This window comes from Anabrus simplex, chromosome 2 (assembly GCF_040414725.1).
Source record: "Anabrus simplex isolate iqAnaSimp1 chromosome 2, ASM4041472v1, whole genome shotgun sequence".
Classification (NCBI taxonomy): Eukaryota; Metazoa; Arthropoda; class Insecta; order Orthoptera; family Tettigoniidae; genus Anabrus; species Anabrus simplex.
The window spans coordinates 560,233,506-560,258,882 of record NC_090266.1 but is presented as its reverse complement, the minus strand read 5'-3'; the positions used below and the strand labels follow the sequence as shown (position 1 = coordinate 560,258,882).

The following is a 25,377-nucleotide window of genomic DNA, read 5'->3' as shown; positions in this document are numbered from 1 at the left end:
TTGTAACTGCTGGTCGGCCAACATAATTTTTAGCAATCCTATCACTCGTTTATGATAAACTGTTGCTTTGTTCTTTCTTTTTAATTATAATAGAAACCTTCTAATGTCATATCACCATTACTTTCACCAATTGTAATTTTACTGACTCATTGTAATATCTTTATAACCAACTTAACTGCAATTCTTTTACTATATGTTAATTGTAATTTTAGTCTCTCCAAGGTTTTTTAATTTTATTTCATGTATATATAAATCAGATGCCTGTTTCTATTTTTAAGTCAAGATAATGGCTGATGATGCCTGAATTCAAGGCGAAACATGTACCATTTTAGTTAATATGCCAAAGTAAACCAACTAAAGTATGACATTTTGTATTGATTAGGTGGTAAATTCAATAAATTAACTTATTAATATTATTCCATTCAAGTATCATCAATACGGATCAAGAATGATATTTATCACATGTAACACATCAGTCTAGTCGATTCTAGGCACTAGTCGCTAGATTTGGAGTCTTTTTAGTGATTTAGTGACAGAATTTCAAAGATAGCGACTAGTGACTCTTCTAGAGTTTTTAGGAGCCATCTGGAGACAATTCTGGCAAATTTTAACTTATTACTTGATAAAAATATCATTGCACTTTGCAAAATTGTGCAGGCGCGTGATGCTATATACTAATCTATGAATTTACTAAGTAATGGCATGTAAGTGGATGACTGATTCACATGTGTGGAGCACGAGTTCATACTATTTCATACTTCCTGTGAGGGAATAGAAATGTGTAATTTTTTGCCTTGTAGCCTCGTATAGCAACAGTCGGGATTTTACACAATAAGTGTTATACCATAATACTCCTGTATTGCTCAAGACAAGTAGAATGAGCAATTTTGACCAATTGTATCTCCTGATTTCTCCTGGTTTTCATGTCAAAATTTCCTGATTTTTGGTTTTGTAAAGTTGGCAGTTATGTATGTACTCTCACAGCTATTGCTTTGTAGTTCGTAGACACCTGATTGAGAAAATTTATTAGTTTGATAGTACATGTATAAAGAAATTGGAAAAATTGTTATTAATTTTAAACACTATTTGTTGTTTGTTTTTTGAAGATATTAGTAATTGGGTATATGTTTATATTCTTAATCATGAAGGAGGAATAAGTGTTTTGTCTATTGATTCTCTGTTTAAAGTAGAAATTTGACGTCTTTTAGTTGTGTTGATGATCTTATTGATAAATTGTGCAATTATACCCATTCAATTTAGCTTGTCCGTATGGGGAAGAAGCATAACGGTAGGTTAAGCAAACACAGATGGCTCGCGGACGGAGACGGGCACAGGCGCCGGGGTCTGGGGGCCTAAGACAAGGCTCTCCCTTCCTATGGGTAAATATGCTACTGTTTTCCAGGCCGAAGTATACGCAATACTAGCCTGTGCTGTATATATATGGAATATGCCTGGACACAGAAGATGCATCACTATCTGCAGTGATAGCCAGGCAGCACTAAAAGCACTATGTGCAGTTAAAACAACATCAAAATTGGTATGGGAATGCCAAAGGATGTTAGATCAGCTGTGTGAATTTAGCTCAGTTAGCCTATTATGGGTCCCTGGGCACACAGGTATCAGTGGAAATGAAGAAGCTGACAAACTAGCGAAACAAGGCTCAAAAGGTTCTTTCACAGGACCAGAGCCCTTCCTGGGAGTTTCACTCCGAAGTGTGAGACTGGTAATATCCCAGAGGACAAACCAGTCTCACTTAGATATTTGGAAGAGGTTAACTATAGCAAGGCAGGCTTATCAAAGGGCCTAGCCAAAGTTATAGAAAGGTCCTAATGAATTTGGATAGAACCAGAATGAGAATGGTAGTTGGACTGTTAACAGGCCACAATACCCTACAGAGATACCTACACATCATGAAAATCACCCAGGATCCGATGTGTAGAAGATGCGGTAAGGAGGAGGAGACCTCCGCGCGTGTGTTATGTCAGTGCGAGGCTCTTGCAAGCACCAGACATCGATACCTTGGCTCACATTTTGTGAGCCTGGAAGACATCAGGAATGCCAATATCCGGACACTAGTATCCTTTATAGGAGCACTAGGGCTGGACTAGGCAAACCTGTTTAAGGGGCACAAAGGGTCTTCATAGACCTACGTGTGGAGCTCTGTGAAGACAGGGCTCACCCATATCTTATCTATCTATCTAGGTTAAGCAAGAAAGAGAATCGGCATTACGCCCCGACGGAACAACCTACTACGTCTATGGGCTTCATGGGAATATTGTCTTCGTTAGAAAGAAATTTTAGACCACAATATAAATATTTGGCCTCCGTAACAGAAAGTGAAGGTGTAAAGGATGAACAAAACGAGGAGACTGTGAACAGACTGGAAGATAATTCCGATACACGAAGAACCCAATGCCCTCACTGTGGTGGATGGATTTTTTTCAGGGAGCGAGAGGTGTAAACATTCACATCAGTCGCTCTCATCCACAAATACTTCGAACTACCTTCTTAACTTCAGTTAACGCGTATCTCAGAAGATGATATCATTCCCATTGAGCATAAATATCTTGTTCAAGAGGAGACTACTTTCCAGTTAGAAATGAAGGAATGGAAGAACAAATTCACTTAGTTCTCCAGTGAAAACGATTTTGAGTTCAACATACTCGTGTGGGAGTTGCGTAATTTCTGAGTAACTCTATCCATCTCTTACCTGGTCCAAAACACCCTGCTATGAAATATTACGAAGCCAGGAGAAAACAACATCTCGGACATCAAGGTAAAACATATATAGCTAGTCCTCAAATCCGCAGCGTGTGACCAAGAGAGAACGCCAAGAAAGAAAACGTAAATATGGCTATCAGCTCACTCGGTTTCAGTTCTACTATCAGTGAAGGAAAGCCGTGCCTAGTTTTCTGAATCCAAAATCTGAGTCTTGCAACGTCGATATTTCCAAAATATTTCCTACTTACTCCAATTTATTTTCCATTGAAAATTCCAATATAAGGCACGATTACTGCTCCAAAATCGGTGATATAGGCCGTGTAAAGCTAGATGAAACGTACAGTCCCAGAATCACAAAGGAAGATATTTCCGTAGCAACACGTCAAATTGCAGTAGATGCCGCTCCTGGTCCTGACCGTGTCTAGTACGTGTCATTAGGGATGACACAGTATGCAAAATTATAGCAATCATTGTACCTCGAATGCTTTCAACAGGCAAAATACCCTAGTGTCTAAAGAGTGCTAGAACCGTGTTGATACATAAGAAAGGCGATGTTAAATGTCTGTCGAACTGGAGACCGGTAACGATCTGTTTGGTAATTAGATGTGTTATAGAGATGGATGCGTTCCTTTGTAACTTTCAGTGAACACCAAAGAGGCTTTAATAACCAGCCAGGATGCCTTATAAATACTTCCATTCTCAGAGGACTCCTCAAGACAGCAAAGACAGATAAGCAAGATGTTACCGTGATTATTTTAGACATATCAAAAGCCTTTGACAACATCAGACATCAGCACCTAAATCTAACACTAGCTGCTGAGCCACTTCCATCTAAACTGTCGGAACTAATCATCAATCTACAGACTGACGATACAACACGGATCGAAACTACTAAGGGTAAAACGAAGCCAATTTGCTTGTTGAGAGGACTTATGCAGTGAACACCATTATCGCCAGCATTGCATAACCTGGCCACAGATTTAATTTTTGATGAGATAACAGAAGACGACCTACTACAAGCATATGGCAAATCAGTTTCTGCAGAATTGCCCCCTCTTAGTATTATAGGTTTTGCCGATAACACAGTCATTGTTGGCAAAAATAGGAAGCAGCTCTTGAGTTGACACGCATTGCTATCACGTGTTCCAGGAAATCGGTCTACGGATAAATGCCATCAAATGTGTGGGCATATGTTTTGAAAAGGGGAAGATCAGGGACGGAGTGCTCGATATTCAAAGAAATTTTAAGATTAGTACTATTAAAGAAATAGAAGAAATCCGATATCTTGGTGTCACTTTTAATGAAACCCTCACTTTTGATGCAAACTCTTCTTTAAAAATCTTGCACAAGAAGTTAGATGCGCTTACAGCCTCACCTTTGTTAAAGGCAGATCAAGAGTTCATTGTTTGGAACAAAGCAGTCAGCCCTAATCTCGTGTGTGCTTTTTTTAGACCACTGAAATTAGACAAGTACTGCTTAGCTTCCTGAAAACCGTTGACAGAATGGTAAAGAACTTCCCAAAGGAAATTTTGCAGTTAACCACGGATACTCCCGATAGTGCTCTGTATTCTGATTTAAGATTCAAAGGCCTTGGACTTTTCAAAGCAACCTGGGAAGTACTTCTGTAACAAACAAGCGCATGCAGCGCTCTTCGCTGAGCCAGCAATAGCTACGTTTTAATGATGCATAATATGACATCCGAAGTGACGTATTGTTTACAGGCCCCCAACATCACAGATATTAACCAATTCTCCACTAAAGGCAGTGACCTTCCAAATCCAAGAAAAATCTACCAAGAATTAAGAAATAAACATCATTGTAGTTCTGTATTGAAGATTACTATGTTTATAAGATTACTAATTAATTTATTATTTAACCACCTATTCAATACATTTGGGCCTTATATAATTAGGATTTTATCCTTACTACGTTATAAAAGAGACATGTTTCCGCTTTCATAGAAGGCATCTTCAGTCATTGTATCACCTTGATATTATATCGGGCACCTGACAAGTCAGATATATATAGATTCCACTGTAACAACTATGACAGCATGTATATTGGACAGACAGGTAGATCCTTTAAGATCAGATACACTGAACATTAAAAAATGAAAATGAAATATAGCAGATTTTCTGCTTACCTTTTTATTGAAGTTTATGAATATATAATCGTTAGTAACGGATCAAATATTCATAAATCAATGTTTATAAAACAAAGAGTTATTCTTATCTTTGTGTCACCCCAACAAAATACGGTAGAATACATATTAATAACACCACCAAACAAAATATACACAATTCCATATAAAGATCTATAGGATATTCTCGTCTTTTATATTTATTTAAGCCTTTTGACTCAAAAGTTATTAACATGAAACATGAAACATCAATTCCAAGGTATCAATAATGATATAGATATTATTGAATAATCAATAAGGGCCTAATACTCGATCTAATTGAACAATGTTTTATCCTACTCGTTCAGTACTATAATCCAAACCTTAATCTTAATGACCTATCTGAAAAACCTGCAGTTCTGTTTGACACACTTATCTCAATAATTAATAATCTGAAATTACCAAAAAGTCAATCAATTCACAAAATAATACATAACACTCTTGCTTATTACCCCCATCGTAGTCCCCGCCCTCCCGATCAATGTCCCTCCTCTACCGTGACCTCCCCTTCCCCGACCTAACATGCCCCGCCTCTCCCCGCTCTCTCTGACGGCCTGCTGTCTGCTACTTAGCTTATCAGTTCCTCCCTTACTCTTAAACGTTCAACTTGGCACTCGAGGTGAGTTTCTATTTACATGTAAATCCTTCCAGGCATTTGTCTCATCGTCGTGCTAACACACGGCTCAATTTCTTCTTTTAGGTTCAGTCTTTGGTTCGAGATACTTCCAGTGTTTTGCAAGATCCACTCGATACTTTCAAAAACCTTGGCTGTTCTTCTATATTAACGTACAATCCTTAAGTTGCTATTTAGTCACGTAAAAACCAAGCTATATAATGAACTTAACCATTTTACTTACTGAACTTTTAGGGATATAATAACCTGTGATCCAGTGTCATATCATTAGATTTTAGCTATATAAGATATTTTTATTCAAAATCCACACATTGTTAAGTCCAAGCTGAATGCCTCAGAAATTTTAATTAATACACATTTATGAGTAAACTTCTTTCACTTGAATAACTGGTTGTAGCAACTAGCTCATCGGCATATCTATACTGATTACAAATGTTTAAAAAGTGAATCAAGATGTTCAAATAGATAAACTAAATATTACATATACCACAAGAACTGGAAAGTAGTCAACAAACTGCGGACATGCAAACCAAGCTATACAATGGACTTATCCTTTTTATTTAGGCCTACTGAACTTTTGTGGATATAATAACCTGTGACACATATGCCATACTATATTTAGCATATCAGACATTTATTTAAACTTCCCACATTGCTATACCCAAGTTGAATATATATGAAATTAATTAGTGGAACATCTGCGAGGTACTTTCAGTAAATGACTGGTTGTTGTAACTAGTTCATCAACCTATTTATAATGACTACAAATGTTAATATTGAACTACGGAACTCATTTTCATATATACCACTATGACTACAAAGTAGTTAACGACCTATATTTTTCTTTGAAGGTTAAAAAAGCTCATTCCACTTATGTAATTTTAACTGTACAAATAATTTGGTGTACACATTTCTATATGCATTTTAATGATAATAACCCTTTTGTACATATGTGAAGTCAAATCAAATAAAAAAAATCAAAATCTCTTTATTTGCAAATGAGGTGTCTACGTCGGTGGCAAATGGTACACTAAAATACATTATTGTCAAGCACTAAATATCAAATTAAGAAAAAGAAAATTTTCCTATAATACAATATTATACAATTTATGCTAACAATTTTTTTCTATTAAACACACAGCTCATTCTTAATAAATTTATGTTGTTTACAAAATTCTACTTATAATATCTCCTGTACTACTTACAAATATACTCAACTGATATACAGTGTGTGGAATTACTTCAAATGATACTATACAACTGGTATAAGATTAAACTTTACATTGCATTTATTTACTTTTTTTTACCCATTCTGGAACCTAAGTAGCATAACGACCTACTGCGTCTTAACCAGAGCCCCTTTTGCCACCACTTTTCAGAGTTCCTGAAGGGTCTTCACAGCTACCGTAGCGGTCCCAGGGCCCTCGAAGTCCCTACTGTACTTCACCCCTACAGGCAGTCCCCTACTTGGTCTGTCCAATCTCCATAGACCAGGGGAGGGAAATAATTTATTCACACACTTTTTCTTTAATTTACAATAACCTGCACTGGTTGAATGCCCTCTAACACTTCATTTATTTTCTCTGTTGCTGTTTATTCTCTTCTTGAATATCTGTACAGATTTTGGAAAAGGATCAAACACTGCCCCTGGTAAACTGTTCCACTCCTTCACACCCTTCCCAATGAATGAAAATTTTCCCCAATCGCTTCTGCTAAAATTCCTTCTAATTTTATATTTGTGGTCTGTCCTGCCAATATAATTATTTTCCAATGAAGCCTCTCACGGATATCTCCCGATGCTTCTTCTCTTGTATAGGCTCTATATAATCCTATAAGTCCAGTTTTCTCCCTTCTCTTACTTAAGTTTCCCACCCAAGTTCCTTTAACATTTCTGATACACTACTCTTTCTCCTGAACTCCCCTGTTACAAATCTTGTTGCTTTCCTCTGCACACTATCTATTTCTATTATTAGGTGTTCTTGGTGAGGATCCCAAACACTGTTTGCATATTCCAATAATGGACGAACCATACTTAAGTAACTTCTTTCTTTTAATTCTTTATTGCATCCTTTAAGTAGCCTCATTATGACATGTAACAATATGTATGCTTTCCCAACAATGTCATCAACATGACACTTCCAATGCAAATTACTTTCAAATCTCACATCTAAGTATTTGCACTTGCCATCTTTTGGGATAACTACCTCATCCAAAGTATATTCAAATTCAGTTTTAAAGCTCCTGTTTGTAAAAGTTATCACAGTTGATTTGCCTCCATTAACCTTCATATTATTTTCTTCAACCCATTGTTGGATACTTTCAAGGTCCCTTTGTAATTCTGAACAATCCTCAGTGGTATTTATTTCCCTATAAACAATTATGTCATCTGCATACAATCTTATTTTTGATGTTATATTGTTCCCTAAATCATTTGCGTATATTAAGAAAAGAAACGTACCAATTATACTGCCCTGTGCAATTCCCTTCCAAACTTTCTCTTCCTGCGATACATTATTTCCTACTTTGACTTTCTGAATCCTTGAATTTAGAAATGTTTTTATCCAACGTGTAACCCTTACGTCCAATCCTATTCCCTCCAATTTCTTTAATAATATTCCATGTTCCACTCTATCAAAGGCTTTGAAAAGATCTATGGCTATGCAATCTAACTGACCTCCTGAATCTGATTGATCTGATATGTCCTGCTGAAATCCCACCAGTTGTGCCTCACAAGAAAATTTCTTTCTAATTCCATACTGGCTCCTCATGAACCAATTTTTATCATCACATATCCCTCTGATGTACTTTGATATTAAACTCTCCAGTATTTTACAAACTATACTGGTCAGGCTGATTGGTCTGTAGTTCTCTGGTTTCCTTCTATCACCCTTTCCTTTATAAATTGATATTATTATAGATTCCTTCCATTCCTTTGGTATTACACTATTATTTATGACATAGTCAAAGATAAATTTTAAATAAGGCACTATGTACCACCCCATTGTCTTTAATACCTCCCCAGTATTTCAGTTCAAGCACGTATATTTTAAAACTTACTGATACAGTGTGGAAGAATAACATTATTTTAAGGAAGACGAAAATACAAATTTTCAATACAAATGTTAAATCAGTCCTATATGCTTGTGAAACATGGAAGGTTACACGAACTATCACTGATCTCTTGCAGAATTTTATAACTGTTGCTTACGGCGCATCATAAACATCAGATGGTCTGAAATTATATCCAATGACGAGCTATGGAGAACAACAAACCAAGTTCTAGTCGCAGTGCAAACAAGAGGAGGAAATGGAAATTGATAGGTCATACTTTGAGAAAGCCAGCGGGATCTATGGAACGCACTGCATTGGAATGGAATCCGCAAGGGGCACGGAGGAGGGATCATCCTAGGAAGACCTGGAAGAGGATTGTAGAGGAGGTGGCTCTTGAAGTAGGGAAGACTTGGAAGGAAGTTAAAGCATTGGCAGGTTGATGACCACAATGGAGACATTTCACGGATGCCCTATGTTCCAGTGGGAATGAGAGGAATTAAGTCAATTAAGAACCAATCCAGCGAGTAATGGTAGTGTAAGACGTGTGTTGTGTGAGCTCCGCATTAATATGAAAATGTGATGGTTTTTTCGGTGACACAATAGTGAGAGTGGTCTCTTCTTAAACTATGTTACACTGACTCATCTTTTATAATTATTTTGTTTGATCTTGTATACTATAAGTCAAATACTGAACTATGATAGTGTATGTTTTTCATTATAACCTCAAAGGATAAACATTGGATCAGTGTAGCCAACTGTGAAATCTGGGCAAACAGTATTTATTCAAACAGTGAGAGTTAACCTTAAGGAATAGTAAATTACTTCCAGTGTATCCAACTGTAAAATCTGGGCAAACAGTATTTATATAAACAGTGGCAGTCAATCCCAAGGAATACTGAAATAGTTCCAGTATAGTCACGTTACGAATCTCTGCAAAGAGTATTTATACAACCAGTTGCTGTCAATCTCAAGGAACAGAAAATAATTCTCAACCTCCATCATATCTCTTCATGTCGCCAGTCTATATTCTCGGAGTTCAGCGACTGTTAACCTCATCCAACAATGGATATGTGCAATATCTGTAAAAATAAAACTCCTAGTACGTCAGACAAAACCAACAAAATTACATGTGGTTTATGTGATAAAGCATTTCGTACAAAGTGTCTACATTTACAAAAAGATGACATTGACAGTTTAGGAAGTACAGCTGCTTGTTGGAAATGTGACAGTTGCACTGACAAAGGTAACAGTCTCCCAACAATCGGGCATGAGGGGGATACTGCTGGCACTGTGGATAGTAACCAGTCTGAAAGAGAGAGTTGTAGTAATAAAACTCTTTATTCAATAAAATTGATGATGAGTAAACTAAGTGAGCTACAGGCAAATATAATAACCATGGAGAAGACCCAGAAATCCTTAGGAACAGCTCTTGGAGAAATTAAGTATGAACTTGTGGAAATGAAACAGGGAATTGGATCGGCCAAGAATTCTCAGAAATAACTTGTGTGATCTAGGTAAATCCATACAGATGTGTCATGAAAAGTTGGACCACAGTATCACACAACAACAAGAATATAATAAGGTGTTACAAGAGGCCATGGCGGTGAGCAAGAGTTTGAAGGATGAGAACATAAAACTCAAGAACGAAAATCTGGAGCTAAAACAGCGCATTGAAGACTGTGAACAATACTCGAGGGTAAATGAAATAGAGATTCAAAGCATTCCAACACAAGCTAGTGAACACGGAACAGATTTATATGTAAATACATATCTCTTTAGGAAGCTGAAATTAATTATATTTTGCATTATCTTTATGAATCATGACGTGGAATATACTAAACGATCCATCCCGGATGAGTCAACGTTCAGAAAAACTTACTGTTCAGCCATATACGATGAAACTGTTCGGAAGATAAGGCAAGAGATTAAAGACGGTCAGTTTGGATTTCCATTGATGATATAACAGACAAAGAAGGTAGGCTAATCGGCAACGTAATTATTGGTTTGTTAAGCGAAGATTATTGTAAACGGATTCTCTTACAGTGTGACGTTCTAGAAAAGTGCGATAACAAAACTGTTCAACGAGGCTATGGGTATCCTCTGGCCACAGGGCGTTAAGTATAATAAAGTGTTACTTTTTATTAGCGATGCCGCACCTTATATGATAAAAGCCGGAGAAGCATTATGTGTTGTATGTCCTAAGATGACTCATTCAACATGTGTAGCACATGCCTTTCATCGTGTGGCAGAAGTGATAAGAGGCAGTTACCCCAAAGTAGATTTATTGATTTCCTCAGTGAAAAAAGTTTTTCTCAAAGTCCACAGAAGAGTTCATTCATCTTTTGAAAGAGATGTACCCAGAGATTGCATTGCCACTTAAGCTGATTCTAACTAGGTGGGGTATGTGGCTGCAAGCGGTTGAATATTATGTTGAATATATATACTGTATTAAGAACATTCTGCATGCCATGGACACTGAAGATGCAGCCTCAATTGAAGCTGCGAAAACAGTTGTCTGCGATACAAGTGTGAGAAATGACTTTTCGCCTATGTTACATTCAGCATAATTTTTCATGCGTCACAAAAACACTGAAGAGGCTCCGAAACTCACATCTCTCACTTTCTGAAAGTTGTGAAATTATGAATAAAACTGTGGAATAACTAAATCGTGGTACAAGTAAAGTTGCATATGTAGCAAACATGAAGATGGCCACTGTACTTTCAAAGAACCCTGGATATGAAGAACTGACAAAGATTGCTCCAATGCTGTGTGGAAATTTAAATGTAAAATTAACATTAGATTTAATCCCAGCAGATATCATGAAGTTGAATTATGCCCCCATTACCTATTCCGATGTTGAATGCAGTTTGAGTCAATATAAATCTGTCCTTAGAAAGAATAGGAGAAGATTCACTTCGCAGCTATTGAAAGAAAATATTGTAATCCATTGTTTTGGTAACAGAGAATAAAAGATTGTGTGTTCTTCAAATATATTAAAATGAAAAGTGCAACATTATATTGCATGTAGATCTAGTTTGTTTAGCTTCTTTGAACTTACAACATTAATTTCTATTTAATATCAATGTGTAATTTTAAGTTGATGTATAATTCCATATTTCAATAAAAATAACTAAATATTCCCGGTCGCCTCAGCTGGAGACCGAAAGTCTCAGACTTTACTTACTTTAAAAAGGCAGGAAAGATACAAGGACTGACGACAATCACAAAAAGAACATTTAAAACAACAGGTTTGACATTTATTTAAAACTAGCACTCAGAACACAAATTTAACAAATTTTAATAAACAAATCTTGATGGATTTTTACTCAAATTCTTCTTTGCAAGTTGCCTGAGATATAACACCATCGTTCTCCACTCACATCAAAACTTGAATTTAATTGAAATACATAATAAATATTTATTAGTCTACATCCAGCTTGAAAAAAGGAATTAAATTATGTTGGGAGTGTGTCCTCTTAATAATGGTGGGATTATTGACAATTTATAAGAAATTAAATATCAGTGAGCTTTCCATGGCTCGAAAATTACACTTCTGCTATCCTAGACTATGTTATACTTTCATGTGTTATCGTAATAACATATACATTCACACAAAGAAACTTAATCTATTCTGAAGAAACTAATTAATTGTGGCACCATTAACTTCACATAAATCTATCAGAAATATTATAACAAGTATTCCTTCTTGTGGATGAATTTCATTAACATTATATCATTTATCTTGAGTGAGTTCCCCTGAACTATGCTTCAAATATTTATTCTAAAATTCTACTAAAGCATGTCTATTTAAGACTTATCACCATTAAATTACATTCTTATAATTGTTATTTCCACGAAACTCCTTCAAAATTTTACTGAATAATATGTGATATTAATCAATTCACATTATCGGATGCCTCAAAAATGAAATCAAATTTTACAATTTCGGCTTTCATTGCCCTCACTTATGAAATATTACACACTTTTTCATTCGTGACTGGTACCTTAATGTTACTTTTATCTAAATTTTAAATAATTTTCACTAAAGGATTAAATCAACACAAAATAAATCATCCTAAACAATGCTGACAATAACCTGGGCCCAACATGGTGAACAGGTGGCCAGGTCATAACCTCATTTCAATAAATCACAAAGACAAATGTAATTAACTACAACACTCACTCCACACTCACACAAATGATACACGAATATAATTACATATATTACAAGCGAATTCTAGAATTTGACTATTAAATTCTGGTTATTATTCCCTACTCATGGAATTTTAATGACGACAGTATCGGTTAAATATCAACTCACGACCCTCACAGAAATGTGATAGAATATGGGTGATCATTTATTCAGAAATAACAAAGTTCTCACAACGTTGATCATTAGGAATATGATCGGTTCAATATTCAGAGGAATTGTAGACTACAAACACGCACATAATACAGGTCAAACATTAACACCATCGAACCTGCGGTTCATGAGTCACGATAATATAATTATTACTTTAAATCTTATACATCATTTAACACGTGCTCCAACATTTGCAGAAGTCATGGTTCACCAAATACATACTTACCAAATAAATCCAATAATTAATCCCTCGGGATTTCGCCGTATTCCAGACACATAATCTACTTCTGTCTGTCTATTAGGTCATCAGCCCAGAGGCTGGTTGGATCCTCAAATAGCGCCACCAAAGGCTATGCAGTTACAGATAAACTGCCAAAACCAATGGCAGTGCCCAAATGAAGCATATTAGGCAAAATGAGGAGTGAGGTAGTTTGCCATTGCTTTCCTCACTGGACCAGAAGGTGCCACTGCAGCATGACTGATCCTATGAGCAACACCTTTCATAACACTCGGACACTAGTTGTGCTCCAAATGTCATTACGCAGCACCACCCATACCCCACCAGCTTCCATATTGTCACAGCCATGTATGAGACTGGGACTTCGGTGGAAGCTACACTTTGCTGTGGCCTGTGTCAAGAGACATATACAAAAATACTGTATCCATCAAGAAATGGCAACAGGGGGAATAATCCACTTAATTGAACACACATCAAACGCTTCACAATAAGAAGAAGTAACTTTAAAACTCATGACCCTTAATCTTTAGTTTAATCCGAGCTTAATTTTCATTATTGTTATTATTATTATTATTATTATTATTATTATTATTATTATTATTATTATTATTATTATTATTATTATTATTATTATTATTACTGGATATTACTTCCACAAAAATCTGAGTTCGACAATGAATCTGATGATACTAACTCGCATAAATCCAATGAAATGCGCGAGGTGAAATTTACACTGAAATTCAACTGATTAAATATGCCGTGAATCTGTCCCACACGAGTTCAACATTTGAAAATATCCTCTCAGAAACAATCATCTGTTATCGGTGAGGTCAATGATTTTTTAAATGGTACACTAAGCTGTTAGTTGGGACATTCAGAATTATAATAGAAGACACACACACAGTCTAAGTACGTACTCTAATAGAATCCAATAACTTCTACACTCAACGTAACAACACTACCATTACCCATGTGAAAGAAGAATGGAAATATCATCAAAATTTACAAATCTAACAGAAATACTACCACTAATGAATAAGTAAGTATTATTTCTACAAAGCTGAACAGGAAAAACGTTATAAAATGGTACTTAAATTTCCGATGGAATTGTATCTGCGTCGATGTTCTGGATCTGCTCGCTCACATGTTGATCGTAATCTGCTCCAGTCGCTATCTCCCCATGTTGGATATTGCCTACATCTTAATTCTCCATGTTGACAGCCAAATCCAAATCAGTGATCTTGTAGATTTCTCCTTCGCATGGTAGTTGAAATATCCTGGCGAAGATTATCGAGCACGTTGCGGTCCTCTTCACTCTTGGTAAGGTGAAAGCTGAAACTAACACAGAATTTTAGTGTGAGTTTCCACACACAACCATGTTGAGTTTATTGAAGAACAGTACGTAACTTAGCTCTCGAAAATCTGCTTTACTCAACGACTATCAGAATGTCAGAATATGAGAGTATCGTAGAATCAGAATGTAAGAGAGTGTTCGTTCATAAAACACGGGTATTTAAGCGTTTACCAGATGGGTGTGTGACAGTGTCGTCTCGTAATTGGACGTCGTACTTGCACCTGATAGGTTACTATAATTCTAGATATCACATTCTCCAGAATATTCCACACGCGCTGCTAATTAACCTGGCCTTGAAACTTCCCAAGTAGGTCACATGACACAGCTGATTGTTCGATTGAAAAATCAATACTGCTCCCCCGGCCTGTAAAAACCGGTTCTATGCATGCGAACACGACTGTGTAAGAATGAACTTGAAATATATCACCCTTAATAAAGGAATGATAGCCTCTTATTTCCTCTCACAATAAAATGTTCATTGTAGGCCAAATTTGAAGGGGACAATATACTGTAGAGTAGATCGGGGGAAGATGCCATACTTAGTGTTTTGAGGACAAAAATGTACATAAAAATTGAGAGTTCGAATTAGACATAAAACAGTAATATTTTGCCGAGTTTTTTCTATATATAGGCCAGTTAGCTATGCCAATCATTAGTAATTGTACGTTTTAAACATTTATTTATGAAGGCATGTATTTAGTCATCTCACCCCGAGCATCGGGGTAAGATGGCAATTAAATCTGGATGAGTTTCGACTACTAGTTTTATGTCATTCTGGAGAAAAATCGTCTAAATTCAATTCTTAAAGCATATTTATTATGATTATCAAAAAATAAACACACAAAATTATAGTGTAACCACATTAAATCAGCTGTAAGGATGACTCTTGTATCAGAGTTCTTTAGCACAGTTATTGCACATGTTTTCTTTCTCTGCTATCACAGTGTCTGGCCTAGGATTCATCTGAAAACCGGTTTCATCCATATTATACAAGTGTCCGGGCTTATCCAGTAAATTGTTTGCTGACAACACATCCAGAATTAAAGAAAAATATTCTGCAGTTGCTTCCCTATTCATTGCCATAGCCCGGTCAACAGAGAGACCTTGTGGCTTTTTCGTAACTGACGTTGGGAAACGTTTCAGAAAGGACTGTAGCCAATCCCAGCCTACCATACCATTTTCTCGACGAAAACGGTGAGGAATTCCATTTCGTTCTGCAAACTGAAATGCCAGCTTCCGTAGATTTTCTCCAGTTGGGGGGAATCCAGAAATCTGCAGTTGTCTTATGTAGGTGACCAACTTCTTCTCGTTCTCTTCGCCAAGGCAACCTGTAAAATTATAAAAATTAATAATAATAATAATAATAATAATAATAATAATAATAAATAAGTGAAGACATTTCGGAGCAAATGGGAGAGTACAGTTCGCGTATGGAGTTTACCTGAGAAGAGCATTTTTTAAATTTAAATTAAATTTCACAGTTAGGAACCAGTTGTCATTTTACTCCCGAAGGAGAGAAAACATCAAAATTAATCAGTAACTACTTACTTTGTGGGCCCATGGCATGCTTCTTTTCGTCGTTCTTCTCCAGACGTCGTTTAAGTGTTCTGTATGGGATTCCATAATCTTGGGAAGCTCTAAAACAATTCATCCCCCCCGGTTCGGACGTGTTCCATGGCCATTTGCAGGCTCTCTTCGGACCACTGACCCCTGTTTGATGTCCTGATATACGTTCTTGGCATGTTCCTACGAAAAGAAACTGTTATATCAGAAGAATCAACTTCGGCATCTTACCCCGAAGAAAAAGTGGCATCTCTACCGAGAGTCGGGGTGAATTTAAAAACGTACACTGCAAAGTATGTACCTTGCCCAACATATACTAATATTTGCAAATCCTCCTTATTATATAGGCTGATAAGCACTTTAAAACAACTGTGCATTATTAACAAGGCACCGCCTTAAGTTCTTACCTTGAATTTCTTGATAACAGAGCGGGAAAACAGACACAGAGTCATACGTATTGGATTCAACGGCTAACTGAGGCCAACAAGCGCGAGACAAGTTGTTGTTGCGATCTGGTGGTTCCCGACGGAACTACGAAGCTATAGGCATCTCCCCCCGATAGGCATCTCCCCCCGATCCACTCTATATGTACATATTTCAATAATTATTAGTAAATATAAATCCGTTCCCTGCTAATGAAAATACAGTTGAAGATGGCCTTGAGATTAGGCTGAAACATGTATAGACTTTGTTTCATCTAACAGATGACTTGAATTGTATTGATAGGAGGATTTTATAAATATTTTCTTTTGTAAAGTGATAACCGTCAATACGGAATGAGATTCATAACTTGCAATGAAAATACAGTGAATTTAGTGAAGGCTGTGGAAAGATCTCTGGACATAAATATTAATCAAGAAGATACTGATGCATGTCGCAGGCTCTCAAGTAACCGTAACTACCCGTTGTCTAATACTATCGTCAAATTCTCTCGGAGAGTACATAAAGATGAACTGCTCAGGAAATGCCGTGTGAAAAGGAATCTGTCGACTTTGGACTTGGTATTCACCTACAACAATAAAGTTTATATCAATGAGAGCCTTTGCCCTACCAGGAAGCGGCTTCTGGCTCAATGTCGTCAACTTTGCAGGTCATCTAATGTGAAGCATCTTTGGACAAGGAATGGCCGAATCTTCATGAGACAAAGTGACCATTCACCAGTTGTCAATATTGTCTGTGAAGAAGACATCAGAAAATTCAAGAACACTATTCATATTTTGTAATCTGTTTGTTAGATAATGGATTTATAATTTATTATCAAAACGTACGTGGATTAGGATCTACAACACATACTCTATATACAGGTATATTATCTAATAATTTTGATATAATATGTCTGACTGAGAATTGGCTGAATGATACTTTACATGATTCTGAACTATTTCATAATAGGTGTACTATATTTCGTAAGGGCAGGAATGCCATAACTAGTTGCAAAAAAGATGGTGGTGGAGTCCTAATTGGTGTTAAGGCAACATTTAATCCAGAAATGGTTCATTCATTAGACTCAAATATTGAGTCAATATGGATTAAATTTACCTTTGACAATAACAAGTACTATATCTGGACAGTTTACTTTCCCCCAGATTTACATTTAGATGCCTACTTAGAATTTTTTAGTAAGTTAGAACAGTATATTAATTTACTTGGAAAATAGTTTGTGACTGTAATATCTCTGAAAAAGTTGACAGAACGTATGATTTGAACAAAGGAAGTAATATAAGTCAAGAAATAAGCAGGGTATTACATTTTTCAAATCTCCACTCTGTTAAGAATGTACAGAATAGTAATAACAAGATACTCGATCTTGTGTTAACAAATTTTGGTAGGCATACATATTGTTGAAATTGATCCAATCATTCCAAAAGACCGGTATCATCCTCTTCAGATAATACTTAAAGCTAACTGAAATAGGAGAAAAGGAAATAATGATCAAATGAGGTATAATTTCACAACGGCAGATTTTGAGAAACTTCAGCCTGTTGAAGGAAACTGATCGGATTTATATTAACCCGTAGAGAGCCAGACAATGATTTATCGTTGCTTCATATATACGCGTAAAGTGCCAACCACGATATATCGTTGTTTGGATAGCGTGCAAATCTATAAGAGTTAGTAAAACTTGGGCCGTCAGATTGCAACATCTTACGTGTCTAGTCCATAGAGAATTGGTATTAGATTTTAACTACGCTGCTAGATAGTGAGTAAATTCATTCATTATCATGCATTGAATTTCTAAAATCCGTGTTCATCTGCGATGTATGATCTCCATGCCACGTGAGTAAAATGGCGACTAGCGGGAGAAGTTATTTTGTTAACGATGACGAACTGGTTTTATATCTTAATAATTTTTAGTGAAGAAGAGGATGATGAAAACTCTGATGAGGAATTCATTCCTCCAACAAGTGAGGAAGGGGAAAGTGAAAGTGTTATTGGGAGTGATAATGGCGAGTTTTCTGTAAACTCTCAACCACGTGCTCATTGTCAGAGTGTAAACATCGAAAGTTGTAATGACCGTCTGAGTACAGTACGATGATGATGCTGACTGTAACAATATCCAATAGCAACAATTTCCTGTTTTACGTGAAATTCAATTAGGTCAAGATGCAAAATACTAACCCTAACCTGATTATTATGATACTCCTGGCCCGAGACACGCCCCTTCGTCAGAGGCAAACCTATAACATAATTTTATTTTATTTTTCACAGCTCAATTATTGCATCTCATAACTACAGAGACAAGCAGATATGAGAAATCATGTCTTGTCACCATATGCCAGAGCACAGCAGTGGCGCCCGGTTACACTGACTGAAATGAAGGCTTTCATTGCTGTTTTGTTGGAAATAGGTATAACTAGAAGGCCGAGCATATTTTCTTATTGGGTTAAAAACTCCCGTTATATTCCATGGTTTGGAAACATGTTCTCAAGAAACAGATTCCAGTTGATCTTGAGTATTCTTTCATCTTGTGAACAATAGTGCATCACCATCTGGTCACCCTGACTACAACCCATGTGCCGGGTTCGATCCCGTTGTTGAACATGCCAATTGTATATTACGATACCATTGTATATAACTCTTAAACTACTGAAGATAAAAATGTAAAACTTTACATGTTTATTCCTCTAAAATAGGACATTTCAAAGAAGTCATCAATATTTACCGTTGAGTTGAATTTTCTGTGTTTTTTTTTTCCTTCTGTTTTGTTTCTGATTTTTAATGTTTGGTGTTTTAAAATTGTTTTGAAAATATTTTTTTTCAAATTACCCAAGAGCATTTTAGTGCTGTAATTTAGTTCAGCAGTAAGAATGTCTTCTTGTAAACATGTCATAAATATTTCAAGTCATAGTTATAATATTTGTGAACTATATAGTCCAGAGAGTGAGAACCTGCAAAATTCTCTAAATCTGTCTGGCACTCTTGGCATACTGTGAGCAACAGGGCCTGGCACTAAGAGGGTTAAAGAATGCAGAGATGTTAACTTAGCCACACAACATTTTCTATGATAAAATGTATGTTGTATTGGATCAATGTGTTCCGAAAACGAAAAGCTACAAGAAAAAAATACCCCATCTGGTTTACAAAGGATATTATAAGTAAAATTAAAGGAAAGAATTAGAAGAAAATTTCTGAGTATTGCATGCATACATTTAAAACTCCCAGAGCAAAAATAAAAAAGGGACATAACTATTGCATACAACCAATGTATGTCCAGAAGATTGAAAATAACTTGAATAATGATTGTAATGTATTCTGAATCTTCATTAATAATAAGAGGAGATGCTTAAAAAATGACCCACAGTTTGAATTTAAAGGTTGTCTGTTACAATCACCAGATAGCTAATGGATTTGCAGACTATTTCAAAACTATATACTCCCAGGAAAAGGGTAAATATAATTTGGAATTTAGGAATAATGATCAATTAAATGAAATAGGTGTACTTAATATACAGCATATAACTATAGACGTCCTTAAAGCAATTGACCACCTAAACCTGAAGAAATCGGTAGGACCTGATGATATTCCCCCATATATTTTGAAAGGTTGTAGAGAAGTGTTAGTATATCCTTTAACCATTCTCTTCAACCTAATTGTAAAGACAGACACATTCCCTGACTTGTGGAAACATACCAAGGTTACTCCTGTACATAAAACTGAAGATAAAAAATTGTTCAGTAATTATAGACCTGTTAATATTGTTTGTGCCCCAGCCAAAATTTTTGAAATTATATTGTAAAAACAAATTTATGATCATGTTCAAAATGGTATCTCACCGAGACATTGTTGTCTAGTTTAGATGAATATGCTCAGGTAGATGTAATTTACACGGATTTTCAAAGAGCTTTTGACAAGGTTAATCATGATTGCTTAATAAATAAATTTTCTTCCTTCAGATTTTTTACTACATTAAAAAAGTTATTGGTATCATATTTAAAGGATAGAAGTCAGGTTGTAAGTTACACAGGTCATATATCTTCCAAATTTGATATGAATTCTGGAGTTCCTCAAGGTTCTAACTCAGGGTCTTTGCTATTTCTAATCTTTGTTAATGACATACTGCAAACCATAACATATTCTGTAATTCTTATTTTTGCTGATATTAAAATATACATATCTATTAAAGCAGTATCTGATTGTCAACAACCTCAAAACGATTTAGATTCTTTTGTAGACTGGAGCAAACAGAATAAGTTATATTTCAATATAGGTAAATGTGTAGCCATGACATTTATTCGGAAGAAACTGAAGATTAAATATAACTATGCAGTGGATACTGACATATTAACTCGTGTCAAGACGAAAATGGATTTAGGAATAACATTCAATGAAGATTTAAAATTCAACGACCATTTTCATAAACTTACGAATGTTAGGCTTCATTATACGGAATTCATTATCAATTTGTCCAAAGACACTATTAACCTATTAACCTTGTTTAACTCATTTGTAAGGTCCAGATTTGAGTATGGCTCGATTATTTGGAACCCAATGGCCATAAAAAATATCAATCTTATCGAGAGTGCTCAAAACAAGTTTTTAAAATTCATGACTTATAAAATCACAGGAAATTACCCAACCTTCATAAATTATTCAGGTCTACTGAAGGAACATGGTGTGAATAGCTTGCGCCACAGACGAAGTTGCAAAGTTTTGACTTTCCTGTATAAAATAATTATGTAATTAATGACTCAAACATATTGAAGTCAATAACATTTTGTGTGCCACATAAACTAAATCGTCCTAGAAGTATATCCTTTCTATCAAAGGCTAAGACTGAAATGCATAAGAACTCCCCAGTTAACAGAGCAATGAAACTCTACAATAATATTCATCCCTATGTTGATATTTTTAGTATGACCGAAGCTACATTCATTTCAACATCTAACACTGTTCTTCTGAATATATAATTTAATAGATTATGAAGAACATTTTTTTATAAAACAGGAAAAGTAGTATAAACCAGTATAAATGTTTTAAACCATGTTTTTAAATGTATTACGTTCCAAGTGGAAATCCTGTTAAAATAATTGTTACATATGTTATCATTCCATTGCACGCTTAGAACTTCATCACTCTGATATAAAAAGTAGTCGTAGGAACCACGTTCCCCTTTCAAAGGACAGTCACCTGATTGATTCTCCCCTACAGTACCTGTTGCTGTATATCCCAGAGATAGGAGATAAATCAGGAAGTCTCTTTTAGTGAAAAGGTTCTCACAAGACACTATGTAACTAGGGTAGGGCACTATGTCTCTGTTTTGGCACACCGTGCCAGTGCACAGTTATGTTCTGCTGTTCCAGAACACAGTGTGTCAATTGTTCCGAAACATTCTCAAGCGAGACAGAAACGCTGACTCGCTGTCCCGTCAGGAGCGCCACTATGCACTGCCCTTCGCCTACTAGCTGACTGTGCAGTGGGCGCACGGGACACGGGACTGTAACTGTGCAGTAGAGAGAACTTTGAGAGGCAACATTACATGCTCCGCGCCAGCAGGAATGCGCCTGTACCGAACGTGCTGTGTGGTGTGTGCCTGTGTGTAGTTATGTTTAGTATAAAGCTGCACGGAACGTGAACGAACAGTCGGAACACTGAAATTCGCGCCCAATAATCACGTTTTTTAGGTTAAGACTTTTCCGATCAATATGAAATACACATAACACGGTTACAATGGCAGTACAGATGTTTGAAAGTAACTCATTCAAGAATATTTTCACCAGTTGAATGTATCAGCCTGTATTGTGAGTAATTAGGGCCAGGATGAAACTGCATGGCATGTGAGAAAGCAGTTGGAACTCTGAATGAAATATGCACCCAAAAAATCATGTCTAAATTTTCTTTTTAGGATAAGAATGTTTTCATTCATTCTGAAATACACCTGTCACAATTACACTGGCAGTACGTGTGTTTAGAAATGTCACAATGTTATTTTCACCAATTAGAAGTATACTCGTGCAGTTGAAGAAACATTCGTCAGTACTCTATTCACGTACACAATATTCAAGCGGAACACGAATTTAATAATTAAGCCATATAGGCGAAACACGAAGATAAAAATTAAACACTATATACAAAGATTAAAAATAAAACTATACAAGCAGAACATAAAAATAAAAACTTTTCCTTCCCTCTCAACTTCCATTTACCTTCTTTAATATCTCAAAAATTTCCCTCAACACTTTCTCGGGGTTTGATGTTAAAAATTAATTTGGACTTTCAGGAAACCTTTAAGCCCATGAAAAATATAGGTCACCACTTTGGAATTAAAGATTCAACTGGATGAATTTTTTTAAATACTTTCGTGGTGTTATGCTCTGCACTTCGCCTTTCATTTCTCTCAACTTCCATTTACCTACTTTAATATCGAAAATTTCCCTCAACACTCTCTCGGGGATTCACGTTAAAAATTAATTTGGAATTTCTGGAAACTTTTAAGCCCACGAAAAATATAGGTCATCGCTTTGGAATTAAAGATATAACTGGATGATAAAATGTTTACACTCCAGCACAGGGCAGCACACAGCCGGTATCGACAGTCAGACAAAGTCAAGGCCAGCTAGTCTATCTAGTACGGCCTTGACACAGCACGTTCGGTACAGCCACATTCCAGCTGACGCGGAGCATATCATGTTGCCTCTCGAAGTTCTCTCTACTACGCAGTTACAGTCCCGTGTGCCGGCACTCTGTACCAAAACATTCGGCCTCAAGCTCGTAATGTTGCGGAACAACTGAATGTTCCGGTCTGCCCAACCCTATATGTAACTACTAGGATTGTCCACACAGTCTAGCATGTTCAGAAGAACACAGGATCCTAATAACATATCCTGCCTTCAACCCTTGCTCTGATTCTCTGTCTCTATCTCTCTCTCTCTCTCTCTCTCTCTCTCTCTCCACTATACTTCAAACCAAGGCACTGAAAGAGACCTCTTACAGTGTACGCAGTTATATTCTAAGCAGTAACCAGTTCGGATATGCTGCATGCGTAAGCGGTGAGCAACGCTGAAGAATTCCGAGCTCCCAGAGTCCTCATTTGAGGAAACTCATATTTCAACAATAGTGCGGCAAGTAAATAGTAACGCTGGGTGTACAACAAATGATATTCTCTGCCTACAGTATTCTAGCAGTATAAAGGCTGCATACAGAAATCACTGAAAACAATGCACCACTTTATGAGAACATGCAAAATTCATTACAGGCCAAGAGAAAACTTCGCTTAAAACTCCAGGTGTTGAGATACCTCTATCTTACTTCATAATGATTGAAAGAAAGTTTGCCCTAATGTTTTCAGAATAACAGTCATGAAATATCGAATACAGTTTCATTTTTTAACGAAAATGTCTAGGTATGATGATGGTGGTGATGGTACAAAAATTTTGATCACCGAGCTCGATAGCTGAAGTCGCTTAAGTGCGGCCAGTATCCAGTATTCGGGGGATAGTAGGTTCGAACCCCACTGTCGGCAGCCCTGAAAATGGTTTTCCGTGGTTTCCCATTTTCACACCAGGTAAATGCTGGGGCTGTACCTTAATTAAGGCCACGGCCACTTCCTTCCCACTCCTAGCCCTTTCCCGTCCCATCATCACCATAAGACCTATCTGTGTCGGTGCGACGTGAAGCAAAAAAAAAAAAAAAAAAAAAATGATCATCATGTAAGATACTGTAACAAGCTCTTATCAAAGTTATCACATATTCCATTGAACATGATTGTAATATTTTACCAGCCATTTCTTTCAAACATTATAAGTGTCCTCATACTTGTAGTTTCACATCGTTTATTTCTTTTACAGGTGATTGGCGTTGCCCAGTTTGTGTGGCTGAGGAAGTGAGTAAACCGACTGAAGCCTTTGGTTTTGAGCAAGCCCAGCGTGAATACACACTTCATCAGTTTGGTGAAATGGCTGATATATTTAAGTCACATTATTTCAATATGCCAGTGCATGTGAGTTAGCCCATTCAGAGTTAATGTACTAAAGAGAATTTCCTTACTACTAAAACATGCATAAATTGATGCATTGCATTGTGACTTTTTGTAGTGTGTTCCTCCATCATTGGTTGAGCGAGAATTTTGGCGAATTGTGTCATCTATCGATGAAGATGTTACAGTTGAATACGGAGCTGACCTTCATACTATGGACCATGGCTCAGGTTTTCCTACAAAACACACAATACCTCCACTTTTACCAGTAGATGAGGTAAGAAAATATTTATCAGTAATCTTTTAGAATTTTAGTGGGTGAGCATCTTGAAGGAAACTTGCCCAATTCTCTTTGAGTCTGGCTAATGATCTAAGATAATCAATGTTCCTAAAATAAATTTATGACCTTGTCCCAGCTCTTGTATTAACTTATTTCTCCTAGATACATTTTCAATTAATGTCTTAGTTCTTTTTCATTCTCTTCATTTTGCTCCTAGAAATTTGTGATTTCTAGAAAATCATGGATATTTCACAGATGATTTCACCTCTTTACCTTTTGCATTCCTCCCTACTGGAAAGATGTTCGTTATTTTACTAAAATGGATGTCTTTTATCATAATAGTCCTCTTTATCTTTAGTTTTGTTATATGAATTTGACTTAAGCCATCAAAGGATCATCTTGGAAAGTTACTGTTTTGTTTTAGGAAGTAGAGTAGTTCTATGGTCTGTAGTAGGCAGTTAAGATGTTATTTTGGGGAGAGCTAAATAGATGGCATACGGATGTTCGGTTTTTTTTTTTGAACACATTGTGTAGATATGACATTCTGTTAGTTTTAGAGTTTGAATACCGTATTTACTC

At 36.2% G+C, this 25,377-nt stretch overlaps 1 protein-coding gene across 1 annotated transcript in view; it reads left to right on the top strand.

Moving 5' to 3' along the window:
• LOC136864226 (lysine-specific demethylase 5A) overlaps positions 1 to 25,377 on the top strand; it is an 843,789-nt gene that overhangs the window by 156,793 nt on the left and 661,619 nt on the right. The window contains exons 8-9 of the mRNA XM_067140948.2: positions 24,391 to 24,542; positions 24,637 to 24,795. Of these exons, the coding sequence (XP_066997049.2) occupies positions 24,391 to 24,542; positions 24,637 to 24,795 (311 nt within the window). The remainder of the gene's footprint in view (positions 1 to 24,390; positions 24,543 to 24,636; positions 24,796 to 25,377) is intronic.